Below are 13953 nucleotides of genomic sequence, written 5' to 3' on the forward strand. Positions count from 1 at the left end.
CCTCCACTGCATGTATCTCCTCTTAACATGCTATCATCTTATTCACCGTGTGTATTGCCTTTTTTCTCCCTACTAAAATATAATCACTGTGGGGGCAAGAAATAGGTCTGTTCTCTTCACTACTGAATTGCCAACACATAGAATAGTGTCTGGCACGTGGCAGGCGCTCATTAGATATTTGTCAGCTGTCTGAACACTGAACATTGTATAACTGACCAGACTGTCTCCCTCGCATTAGTTATGAGAAAGCTCTGAGTGAAGCATGTGGCAGATCTTTAGCGAGGATGCAAGTTTGCAGGGTAGGCATCAGCTTTATTCCTGGCTTTGTTTGTTTTTGCTTTTCTTTCCCACTGATTTCTGTTGTACTTTCTAAGACAAGGGAGAGGCATATATTAATACAAATACATGCACAGTGTCAGTTTTATCATTTACATATCAACAGTATCACAACTTGTTAAATTCTGATTACAGGCTAGTAAGACAGAACATTTCTTCAAGTGAATATTAAGGCCCGGGCATATGATAAGTGCTTTTCATGCATTACTTTGTCAAATCCTTATGACAATCCAGTGATGTAGACACTTTGACACTTTTGATATCTTCATTTTTAGAGATGAGGAAAGCAGGCTTAGAATGGATTACATAACTTGCTTACAGAGCCACACTTGTAAATGACCCCAGGTCAGTCTGATAGCAAACTGGGTCGAAGTTTTACACATTTTGCTTCACTGCTTTCACTGATGTTTGTCCTCGCATCTCCCCTTCCTTTCCAACATAGTGTTAAATGATCCATTTTTGGGCTATTCAAACTTTTTATAACCATTAACTCCGATTAATTGTGTGGATGGACTTATCTTCCTTGGTAAGTTGCACTAAGTAAGACATAACAAATACCTCCTCTTTGAAACAATTAGTCAAGAGCTAAGAAATAAAACAGAGCTTCTTCAACCCACTGAATATATATTCCCCAAAATATTTATTCACATGGAGTTTACATTTTTCTTCTCAGGAAACATAACCATTTTATAACAACAGGGTGTATTAACAGCTCAAGTGGTCTGCATGGAGCTGAGGTTTGCCACCATGCTGTGTGTGGCATACACAGAGGGAGCAGACAGCCTGATGGCCAGTGGGATTCCCCACTGGTGGTCAGGCCCCAGCCAAGTTGCTGTCCCTGTCTGCAAAATGAAAAGCTTGAACTGGATGGCCTTAAGGGTGATTTTCAGCTCAAAAATCCCAATATCCTAACCCTCAAGCTTGGGTTAGATCCATCTCCTCTGTGCTCTTCGTGTAACTAAGCACTGAGCCCAGTCTATGGTAAATCCGCCACCCCTAATCCTTGCCTGTGACAGAAGGAGACCAAGTGTCTCTGGGTCTCTGACTGCCCCCAGCACCTTGCGCAGGGCCTGGCATGTAGGAATTGTTCAATATATGTTTGTGAAATGAACAAATGAATGAAAACAAGCATACATGGTCTACTCCTCTATTCCTTTCTCTTAGGTGACTTGGGTTTATTGTGTGAGCCATTTTGGCAGAAGTTAGACTTCATGTAACCCCATAATGAATTCCTGTCTAGTAGATCACTCTAATAGGCAAAACATACCGCAGCTACCCTCTGCCGGTTTCAGAGGTTGGGGTAAATATCAAACTGGTCCCTGGCCCTCCTGCTTAAATGCTGTGGCTCCTAACCACTCTCTGTGACTTTGCTGCAGCTACAGATATCAAGACCTCCAGTGGGCCATGGTACTTCTCGGTCCATGGCCGAGGGATGATGCAAAAGCTACATCCATGCAGAAGATTCCCTTCATATTTGGATTGTTTCAAAGATAAGAGCATCTTATAATACAAGGGGAAAGAAACTTCAGAATGTCACAGGCAAAGTCTTAGGAAGTGAAGATACAAAGCCAAAGTAGGAGTAAAATGTTCGCACTTGCCATGAGGTTAACAGTCTTAACTTGAAAAAAGTCAAGGTCAAACATAATTCATCAAATGTAATTCAGAGTCACTTGCCTTTAACGGAAGTGATTCCACAAGTCTCCCTTCAGGTTTTAAGATTTATTATCAAAAGCATAATAAAGTGTCCTATGTTTATACATCTGCTGAAACATGTTATGAAATCCAGTATACTGTAGGCCCTGGGATGGGGCAAGGAGCCATTGTCCCTCTTTGCAGGTGAGAAACTGCATCTCTGAGGAGCCAGTCACTTATCCAAAGTGCATCCTGCTTGGTGTTTCTAGCTGTTACCGTCTTCTGGCTGAGGACCAATGCAAAACCCCAGCAGTACCTCTTGTCAAGGCTAGCTGATGCTTATGCAGGTATGACTTAGGTTTTGCAATGATGAAACCAAAGCACCTTGGAAGCATTTTCCCTCCCCAGCTGACTGACTTCATGCCAACTAGTCTGCAGGGTTCTACTCCACAGTTTCTAACAGTGCTTCTTAAGATTGGAAAACAAATGTACAGATATTACTGCTTAGCTATTGTCCTTTTAGACCTGTGCACTTTTTAAACCTCATTTCAGTCTCTCACATTGCAAAGAAGCTTGGGCAGGGCAAACAAAATATTAGCTGAGGGGTCAGTAGACTTGAGGCTCAGTCCTGGCTCCTCCACTTGTTAGCATGGTGCTCACCCCTCCAGACTAGCGTTTGCATAGGAATAAGACCTGCCTATCCTAGCCTTTGCATGGGAGTAAGGCCTGCCCATCTCACAGGGATGTGAAGAAATGAAATAGCATGAAGGGTGCTTTACAAATTGCCAAGCATTAGAAGTGTCAAATACTGGAGGTCAACAAACAAAAAGGGAAAGAATCAGAAACAGAAAGAGAGCATGTGTGCGTGGTAGGGGAGTATAGCCTTCAGAATTAAAACTATGTTACAAGTTGGCTTCATGCAAAAGCTCAGAAGAAGCTGTGTCCAGTCTTCTGAGGACAAAATGAGAATAAATATCAAACACATATGCCTTTCCCTATTTTTTTCCTCTTTAAAATTGACCCAGCTCTTAGAACAGGACAAAGGAAGGGAAACAGAGCAGTTCTAAGAAAAGATGAAGCAAGCAAAATACCCTTCATGTGTGAGTTCAGAACATTTTAAAGATTGGAATACATGAAATTTTGCAATGCTTGCAAGTGGCGTTTCTTGCAAAGTCCTGTGAAGGGGGGCATGCTGCCTCCCCACTGTAGGACTGTAGGTTCATAGTCATGAAGGCCATATAGCATGCTGCGATGCCAACCAGTGCCAACAGGGCAAAGAGGAGGTAGTTCACTCTCTTCCTCTCAAGCTCTCACTCCCACTCATTTGGACTCATGCTACTTTCATTTTCATATTGCTTTACCTATGGATGGGCCTCACTCTGGCTGGCTCGGAAGGTCTTGCTATTCAAAGGGCGCCCGCATGAAATACAGTTTTACTGGACAAAGGGAAAAAAAATTGTTCCAAGTGTTGGAAAAGGTCCAAACTTTTAAGCTACAAATCTCTGGAAGACTTGTCACTAATGGGGCCAGTTCCTGGTTTAGATCCATTCTTCCAACACCTGGCCCACTCCACTCAGCCCAGCCCTTCCTCAAGGAGCTGCTGAGACTCCCCTAACTAAATAAGAGATCCCTCGGAATGTCTTCTGCTGACCTTCCCTGAGGAGCTCATGGCACAGCCCAGCTTTGTGATAGGCGATCATTCGAGAAATAGTGGGTTAGAGTCTTTTGGGAGACAGAGGTCAATACGGGGTAACTTACAAAATCGGGCGGGACTGGAAATCTTCCTGGTTCATCCTCTCGGACTGGCGGATTTTCAGGATCTCGGTGTAGCTCAGGTTCTGCAGTTTGCTCTTGAACTGGTCCAGGGAGCTAGGCTTGGTTGTAAGTGCTCTCATAACCTGCTCCTTCACCACCTGCATTACCTGCAGATGAAAGGAAAACCATCATTTTCCTGGGGGCTGACCTTTCCCATTCAGAAAAGTCTTTCCGAGTTAAGGGCTCCCTGCTTCCCTGGTGCCCTCTGCATGCATGCTCAATACGAACCTTGAGCGTGCTTTTCCAAAAGAGTAAACTTCCATCATGCCCATCTTTCATTTTCTCTTGTATTGCCGGAACACAAGAAAGGAAATGGATTGATAACAGGGAACTGGTAGGGTGGGGAATCTTGGGGTGGGAGGCGGACTCCACTTGCTTGACATATTATGTGACTGCTGCTGACTCAACATTGTAAACAATGCCAACTCAAGAGTCAGGAATGAACGAAGGCCAGGCAGCAGCTAGAGCCCTGCATAGTAATTATTTTTTTCCAGGAGAAAATCACTGAGATACAATTAACTGTGGAAGTTTGGTTGGCGCTGCTTCAAATGAATGTGAACAGATACTCACACCCCGCTCTCCCAGACTGCTTTCCCCATGTAGTTAGGGCCTGAGTGTTCATACTAATTATGCATTTGGAAATGTACATGTGGTATTGCCTCTTTGAGCCAGGCGCTAAAAAAAGAGGTTTATTAAATTAGAACAGATATATCCCACTGGAAGCTTCAAGAAAAAAGAAGAATATGGTAATTTTCTGCCTCAGGACAGGGCTAGCCCACAAGGAGGCAATTAACCACTGCCTCTATTAATGTGGGTTCATCTTCATCAGGATGCATACAGCAGGAAAAGACCAGAAAAAACACAAGCATCTCAGAGTGGAATCTTGCTGCTTCTTTTTTCACCCTCCATTACAGATGATAGCAACAAGTGATACCATTTATAGGAATCTATGTGCCAGATGCTATGGTAGGTGCTTTATCTATGTTTTCTTTCTTTAGCCACTCAAATCTATGAGGTAGATATTACCATCAACTCCACTTTACATATGAAGAAACTGAGGCTTTGAAACCTTAAGAAACTTCAAAATCATACCATTGGTCGTTAAGTGGCTGAGCTGGGATTGGATATCAGGATTGTAAACACCCGACTATGCTGCCACCCATGCCACCATTCTTCGTGTCATTTGGGAACTTAAAAATAAGGCAAACGACAGATGCACCCCTGCTATATGTTGAATTCTGTGCTAGGCAGTTTGCTCTTTATCACCTTATTTAATCCTCCCTCCAATACAGTGGAGGTGCCATTACCACTATGTAAAAGAAAAGGAAACTGACTGAGAAAGGATTGATGACTTGCCCCAAATCACACATATGTAGTTGAATCCTAGGATCCCAAGCAACCCAAGAGGATGGATTTGGCATAGACTAGATGTTGAACAAATATGCATATGATGTATTTCTTGCCTTCTATGAACTAATGGTCTCAGAAAGGTGGACATGGCCAAGGATCATTACAGTAGAACTGCAGAAATGATAGAGATGACAGGCTGATGGACTTTGTTGGTAGGTGGATAGGCTTTTCATTGAAGACATTTCATGGGAAGGGAAATAAATGAATAATCTGGAACACCACTGTGTATCAGCTGCTTTGAACCTGGCTTGCGTCTGAATTGGAACTAGTCACATAAGCATTGTTTCATGCCCCCAGCATAATGTCATACAGGCAAATTTCCAGTTGATCTTTCACCAGATCTGTTTTTTTTTTCTTTTTTTTAAAATAACTTAGGCAAAATGCCAAATTTGGAGTGCTTGACAAATTTGGAAATTGTGACCATCTAACATCATGTGGCATAAATGATTAAATTTGGTCAAGGTTGAGCTATAATACTTTGCTGTATCATATGAGGGGCACCATAGGGGGTGCTGCTTGGCCCACTTAGAGAGGCCAAGGAGCCAAGGAGATCATTACTGTTTGCCAATGATATCTGGTTTTCTTGCAGGAGGCTGGACATGATGAGAGACTAAGATAATAGTGATAAGAATACCAAAAATGAAGATATGATTTTCAAACAGAATCAGGTTAAAGCTAAGAGTTTTAGAGCGATCTCCACTCCCCTCATTTTACAGATGAAGAAGGTGATTCCCTCATGTCATGTGTTTCTTAAGGGTATGTCACAGAGATAATGGTGATTACACCACATCTGCCTAGACACAGCAATGAGCCAAAGTGGTCACGTGACCTGAGCTGACCAATCAGCATCCTTCCCCAGACTTTTCTGTCTTGAGGCAGACCCGAAGCATGCTCTCTTTCCCTCAAATTGAGAACTGTAAGACTATGTCCCTTCATATATAGGAAAGGGGAAGATAATGAGACCAATGCCAGTAGAAGCACACAGAAGAAAATAGATGTGTGTGTGTGTGTGTGTGTGTGTGTGAGAGAGTGTTAATAGTTAAGCCTTGTTCAACTGTAAAGGTGATTCAAGCCCTGCATTTGGTTGTTTGGTTACAAGAGCCTTTTTTTTTTTTGGAAGATGGCTTGGATGATGGTTTGACTGTTCCTGTTACTTGCAACCAAAGAATCCCAACAAATACATACAGTGATGTCCAAGAGGAGGACCAGCTGTGGGGCTGAGATTGCCCAGGGAAAGGGAGGAGTAGGAGAGGGAAGCTGGATAGAAATAGCAAAGTTAATTCAACAAGTGACTTTTAAAAATCGCCTGCATTTACAGGCTCATGAGTGCACCTCTGCATGGAAATCATGATGATCCCTTATGGAATGTGGGGAACTCTTTAACTCCTACTTCTAGATTATGCTTAAAATCTACTCCTAGAGCCCCATTCCTCTAGCTTAAGACTTTGATCCTTGCTAGATGCAAGAATACATAAATAGAACAATCCTTTGAATTTTCCCCAAATCACTTATACTTCAGTTTGAAGAAAGTATAGAACTTTTCCTAAGACTAGGTTGATAGGGAGAAGGAAAAAGCAGGCACCTGGCCCCAGAGGAAGGGATATAAGCAGTGGGTATAAAGCACAGGACAGAGGTTGGTGGAGTGAAAGACTAGCTTCACCTACTTCACTTCACAGTTTTGTTGGCACCAGCCCTGAGAAGTTCTATGGTCACTCTGCATGTCAAGGAAAATAACCTCAGTGAAAGGTATCATTCATTTTTTTAAGAAGACAAAAGAGTTACATAAGTCAAACATTCCTCTGTGCCTTTGCAATTTAGCTACAAGGTTTACAACTGATAGCTTCATGTCTCTGTTAATGTTTTGCATGTGCAAGACATTCACAAATCAAGACATTCACAACCACCATCCTTAACTCTACCTTCCTTAGAAAACATCACACCTTTTACCATTTGTTTGAAAAACCCACAGACGGTGTTGTGGAGGCATCAGAAAATCAATGGAATTAAGCTTTTAGTTACAGTACGTGCTTTGCCACAGACATCAAAGAAAGTACACTCTTAGACTCTGCATTCGCTGTTGGTATTGCCCCCTCATTCAATCGATGTCTGGACCCTGTCAGTGGTGTGTTTCTGGAGTCTTCTTAGCCCATATTCTCTGTAATAATGTTACAAATTACAAAAAAAGTGAGAGTCCCACAAGACATCTGTACTTCAAATTGAGAAATCCTTTTGGCTCCTTGGAAGACTGGGTTAAAGGTACGAGCATAGGAGGTTTCTAAATGGAATCAAGCATTCTGGCAAAGTCCACCTATGTCCCTGCTCTCACTGTTGGTCATGTAAATGTGCTCCTGTGTTTTATCACAAGACCTACTGAGCCTACATGTGTTCCTCGTCCAATCAGTTCTCCCATCCTGCCTTTAACCCACAAGCTTCATCCAGCATCATTTATCCATTTTTTTCAACAAATGTTTTGTGAGCACCTACTCAGTGCAAAGAATGATGAGACACTGCAGGCCTTGCGCCAGATGAGCTCTCAGCCTGGGACAGTGGAAAGACACATACTTGCCTCACCCAAGGGAAGACGTGATGTCACAGGGGAGCAAGGGGTCAGGTGTTCACTCCACGAACACTTATGGAGGCCCTCCCAAAGGGCTGAGGGCATAGCATCAGGACTTTAGCTGGGGCTGGTGGAAAGGTCACATGCAGACAGGCTGAGGTGCAGGGGAGGGGCCATTCTTGGTGACAGCAGCAGCCTGAGTGAAGTCTTGGAGGGGGAAGGAGAACATAGCCGTGGGTGGGGAAGAGTGTTCGGCAGTTTTGTTTAGTTGGAGAAATCAGGTGGAGCTGCAAGGTGTGGTTGAAAAGCAAGTTGGGTCAGATGGGGGATGGCTTTGATGGCTAAAATGAAAAATTTGGATTTTTTTTGTTTGTTTGTTTCTGTAACTAAGGCTATGTCACCAGAGGACTTTGGGGTCTGTGAAGGAATTTGATAATATAAAGTATGTTGGAACGCTTATAAAGAAGTCATTATTTCTGCTCTAGCTGGGGTAAGGAGGGGATGTTACAGAAGTCTCCATGGCTGAGACAACATTTTGCTTGGAGGATGAATGGGAGTTACTCAGGTGAAGAAGAGGGAGAAGGGAATTCTAAGCAGAAGGACCAGCATGAGCAAAGGCAAGGAGGTAGGACGTACATGCTTCAAGCATGGAAGAAAACATGCTTTTGGAGTCTACATTAGTAGCTTTTGGCAAACAGGTACTAGCTGCAGTATGGCTTCTCAGCCTTTAGAACACCACACGTGATTTTGAATCCAGCATGCATGTTTCCTGGGGCTTTGACCTTCCTCAAGACACTCAATCTCTCTCAGACTCATTTTTACTATCTTTACTCATTTTTTTTTTTTTTTACCACTCCTAAACTAGGAGTACTAATCATTTAGAATTCAAACAGTTGTAAACTGGATAATGCCCCACATCCTTTACAGTACATACTGGATATCTAGCAAATGTAAGTTCCTCTTCCTAAGCCTTAGTTTGCTCATTGTAGAGTGCTAGTAATAATATGAAATTCACAGCGTTGTGAAATCTAAACAAAATATTGTAGCCAAAGTACCTAATATACTGAAGAGAACATATTAGACACTCAACCAATGTCAGCTCCCTTACAATCCCAGAAGGAATTTACGTATGTAAGAAGCTTCTCCTGTAAAAATATTTTGGACAGGGTATTCCTGGGCCACACATGTATCAGCTGACAACTTGGTAGGAATGCAACTTCCTGGGCCCATCCCAGATTTACTGAATCAGAAATGCTAAGAGTGGCACCCAGCAATCTATGTTAACAGTTCTCTAGGTGATTTTAATGCATGCTCAAGTATGAGAACCACTGATTTCGGCAAACATCCAGCACCCCTTCTGAGTCTTCCATATGGCATCTACATCTTCCAGCGAGTCTTGTCATATCACCAGCAAGCAGTGAAGCTAGTTATTGGTGTACATTTCATGCTGTCTAGATTGTAAGTCCCTGGAGGGCAGGAACTATTTCTTACTTGTATGATGGCCCATACTACTTAATATAATATATTCCAGAGTGTAATATGGTTGGTATGAGCAATGCCAGAGGCTTTTAGGCTCCCACCTTTCATCTGTAGATTGACACAACAAGTAAGTCCTTAGCAGAATGATGAGTCTGCCAACAAGGTTTATAAAGCACACTTTCACAAAGCCAAAGAACAAAGCCTGTGGCCGTGGGATGGTATCTTAGGGCTCCAGAGGTCATTTTGGGCTTCTTTCCAGGGGAAGAGCTGGAAGGCGATAGATCCACAGCCAAGTGAAGGGTTTCTGGAGAAGGTACAATGGTGTATGCTACTGGGCACTGCCACTAACAGGTGGTCAATACTTACAAAAAAAGTACAGTTTATCCCCAATCAGTGGTGTCCATTAAATTGATTTATCTTCACGGTGGAGAAAAGGCTGTCTTAGGAAAAACAGATGCCAACCCAGTCTAGCTAAAAATGACTCATGTGGGGGAGACTTTATTGCTGGACCATTTTTCTTCCTAGGAATGTTCCTTACACACAACAAAAGGACTGAAGGCTCACAACAACCGAAGAATTGGAAAGATTCTGCCTGCAGAGGGGTCTGGGGGAAGAAGACCCTAAGTGCTCCTGTGTGGGAAGGATAATTTCCCAGAGGCCAGGGATCGCTTTGGGGCTACACTCTAAGGGTACAATGTGGAGAAATGGCCTTGCCCAGAAAAAGTGTGAGAAGCGAGGGTACAAACTGATGGCTTACCTGGTAGGGGCAATTATTGATCCCTCCTTGGCCTACCTCCATATAGAGGTCTTTAAAATTGGGTCAGCTTCTGGAAACTCACAATAGTTTTACTTTATAGTTTTGCCAGATCAGGGAGTGGAGTACCTAGGCCAGGCCATGCATGCAGGACACTTTGCTGAGTGGTGTCATGCATATTAACACGAAGGAGAGAGAAAATAAAGGTGCTGTTTGGGCTCAAGGAGTAGCAGTTGAGGTTTCTGAATTTATTTTAGGACAGTGAGGCTTAGACAGGGGTTAGCAAACTTCTGTTAAGGGCAGATAGTAGTATCTTAGTCTTTGTGAGCCATATAGTGTCTGCTGCAATTACTCAACTCTACCATGGCAACTTATGTAATGACAGACAATATGTCAGTGAATGGGCATGGCTGTGTTCTAATAAAACTTTATTTACAAAACACAGGTGGTGGGCTGGATTTGGCCTGCAACAGTGGCTTGCCAATGCCTACTGTAAAATAAAAACAACACCTGGCTTTATAGTTAGGCATAAGTCATTTCAAAGTCTGGTTCTGTCACTTACAAGCTGGGCAAATCACTCAACTTCTCTGAACCTTGGTTTTCTTATCTATAAAGTAGGGGTAATAATCTTTAATTAGGATTAAGAGATGTAGAGCATTGTGCCCAATATGTTACGACGTTTCCTCTGAATCACAGTCCTAGACATCTTATCCAAAAAAAATCATCTCCTTGCAGCTTGCAAACAACTTACGAATCTTCACAAGATGACTCTGGGTGTTTTATAATACATGCAGGGTGGTTCAAGATTATATTCAGGACAAATTGAACAGAATTGGTTCCGACAGATTAAAGAGAGGTATTTTCATCAAACAGTATTCTCAACTCTTGCCTGAATGGTTTCAGGGCTCGGAAGATGCTCTGGCCTGTCCTTGCTCTTTTCTGCCTCACCTCTCACTGTGGTTCCACCACTGCAGTCCCCTGGTGAAGGGGCTCCTCGTCTAGGGTCCTGTGGGGTCATCCTTAATGTAAATGAAGAGAAACTGCTTTGAAATCATAGCTCAGCCAGTGTGCAACCTCTGGCTCCTCTCAATTTCATCATGTGTCCTCAATTATACCAGATGAATTCGAAACACTTTGTTCATTAATAAATGCAAAAAAGCTTCTCTGAATTTCACAAAGGATGTGTGGTCTAATCTTGGCGTCCAGTAATAAGAGAACTCAGCAAGTCATTAACTTCTCCTGCCTCTGTTTCTTCAGTGTGTCCCTAACGGCCCTCTGAGCTCTAAGCTCCTGTAAGCATCTGCCCGAAGGGGTGATGAGACCTAATTTAGAGCCAAAGCCAGTGCTGTGCTTAGCATAGGCAGTGAGGTCCTTGTAAGTCTTCCTCTCTAGGACGGCATTTCACAACCCAACGAACACGAAGCTTATGGTGCATCACATCAAAAACGAAGTTAAGTGCTATGAGAAAAACAATGGTCAACAACAGACTGAAACTTTCTCCATTGGTTTTATTCTTCCTGGGTTATTCTTGAATGCAAACCACTGACAACTCAAGTCTTGTTCTCTGGGCGCCATATACCTGGATTTGTGACCATATGTAACTCTGAGGGTGTCTTTGGTAAGCGATGGCAAGTGATGTAGCAGTGATCAAAATAATGAAACTTCTTGAGCTTGGGAACCTGTATGTTGATGAAAGTCAGGAATTTTGCTCTGAGGATCAGAGTTTTCAGGAGTGGTGGGATGTTGACTTTGCCTCTTGAATATCTATTCCTTCTACTTCACGTCATTCTCACTGACCTCTCCCTGGACCCTTGCCCTTCCTGGTTTAGCCATCAACCTTCTTACTTCAACTCTGCCCCTTCCAGCTCCTCCTCACTCCAGCCAGCTTATTTCCAAAATGCAAAGCTGATCATGTCATTCACCTGTTTAAACCCTGCAGGGGCCCAGCATTTCCTCTTGGGTGAAGGCCAGCCTCTCCAATGCACTGCCGTCTACCTTCCCATCTCATAGAGACGTCCTTACCTGGCCGAGCCCTTGCACCCCACGATCTTGTCTCACTAGGATCCCCTCAGTGCTTGAACTTCACTCCTGTGCCTTCATTCTTGCCCTTCCTCCTACCCATGACTACTACCTTCCTTCTAGCCCCTGCTCATTTGTTAATCCTAGGCCTAGATGTTACCATCCTTGATCATTCTTCCTGACCTGCCACAGTTCCCCCAAAGTCAGGGTTCCTGTCCCTATTCTCCCATCACAGCCCTATCACAGCACTGACTGTACCATAATATGACCTGTGCCCTCCTTTATTACTATCTCATCTCCAGAGCCTGCACAGTCCAGTCACAGAGTAATGATTGAGAAAATATCTGTTTAATTTATGAATAATGGGCTCACCAAATGACTACCAGAAAGAAACCGCCTCTAAAACCAGTGGTTCTCAACATTCACTGTGTAACAAAATTCACGAGATGTCTATGCCTGGCCTCATCCCTCAAGATTCTGACCATGGAATGGGTTCTGGACACGGGTCATGTTCTGCAAAGCTCTCCAGGGGAGGTGCATACGCAGCTGGGGTGGAGGAAAACTGGTCTGAATTAAGAAGCATAAGAAGGTAGGAAGGAGGAATGACTGCACTTCCAGGGAAAAGGGAGAAAGGGTCTGCACCCTTTCATCTGTGCTGCCCAATGTGACTTACAGATGCCAACCAGAGAGCCGAATCCTCTGTGTGTTACTGCCCACAGTTCTAAAACTTGGTCTTCAACTCCTCCCGACAGCATGGATAGGATTGGAACTCTCATTGGGGACAGTCAGATTGGTGGACAGGGGACTGTGCCTGCTCTCAGCCTGCTTGGGTGGGTCCCTTAGACACCACCTGCTACCTGAGGCCAGACCACTCCCCCTGGGCTGCCTCAGTGAGAGGCACGTGGAGGGCCTCAGGCTACCTGGATCAGGCACTGTGTAGGGACTGCTTTAGCGAGGGCAGCCAACGTCTTTCAAAGTAGCTCATACCTCCTTGGGCAGCAGTGATGGTCAGTGTTCCCAGAATCTCCATCAGAGCTGGGCAGCAACAAGTGCCCACCCTGAGCGGTCAGGCTTGCAGCTGGCAGCGTCCAGGCAGCGCCCGGGGAACCTGAGGACAGGCTGTGATGAAAGTATAAAAGGTGACTTTTCAAATATGCCTCGAGAACCAAACAGATGGCACTGAAGCAGTTGGGAAGGGAGCTGCTCCCAGTGGTGCCACTGCCTTGCTTGGATTTGCAGCTTCTAATGAAACAGGAATGGATGGCAGGGGACAGCGATGCTCAGGCAGCTTAAAGCATCCTGAGAATCTGGTCATAATCCAAAATGGGAGTGTTGAGGGCCCTGGTGTTATACCCCTAAATAACTTGTTATGCAATGCCTTACCCTGCAGTTCGGCACAGGTGCTCACTGGGTATTGCCCCACTCCTAAGACTCAGACACAGGCCATGAAAAACTGCCATGCACCTCATGAGAAAGCACTTTAATTTAGGGCTCAAGGCATCTTTATAACTGGTAAAAATAAATAGGTAAACACATTAACCAGCAATTCATCTTAAACTCAAATAGTGCTCAGTTGAAGAACAATGTTTATGTAAGCAACATCCTTCTCACTTTCTTTAGCATCTGCAGGGACCTGATGCAAAAGAGGAGACAGAAAAGGTGAGGTTTGGGGTCACCACTTTCTCTTTGCAGCCTGCTCTTGAGACAAGAGATCAAGAGGCAAACAGCCATGTGACAAAGCTGCTTTTCCCCATTTAAATTTAGCCCAATTGCTGTATTTCAATTTGATTCCCCATTTAAATAGAGAATCAAATTGAAATACAGCACTTGGGCTAAATTTGCTGGTTAGCTAATCGAAGGACCTGGTTGGACAACAGGAAGCTATTTTCACCAGTGTCTAATGGAGCCTGCCTCAGGCAAAGCCCAAGCAAATCACATTAGTGGGTGGCAT

General features: G+C 43.8%; 1 protein-coding gene across 12 annotated transcripts in view; it reads right to left on the minus strand.

Annotated features, from left to right (window-relative positions):
- ELMO1 (engulfment and cell motility 1) overlaps positions 1-13953 on the minus strand; it is a 620389-nt gene that overhangs the window by 84895 nt on the left and 521541 nt on the right. For all 12 annotated transcript variants that reach the window (XM_021935213.2, XM_003896098.5, XM_009203095.4 and 9 more), the window contains one exon: positions 3727-3890. In XM_021935213.2, coding sequence (XP_021790905.1) covers positions 3727-3890 — 164 coding nt within the window. The remainder of the gene's footprint in view (positions 1-3726; positions 3891-13953) is intronic.

Source organism: Papio anubis, chromosome 4 (genome assembly GCF_008728515.1).
Source record: "Papio anubis isolate 15944 chromosome 4, Panubis1.0, whole genome shotgun sequence".
Classification (NCBI taxonomy): domain Eukaryota; kingdom Metazoa; phylum Chordata; class Mammalia; order Primates; family Cercopithecidae; genus Papio; species Papio anubis.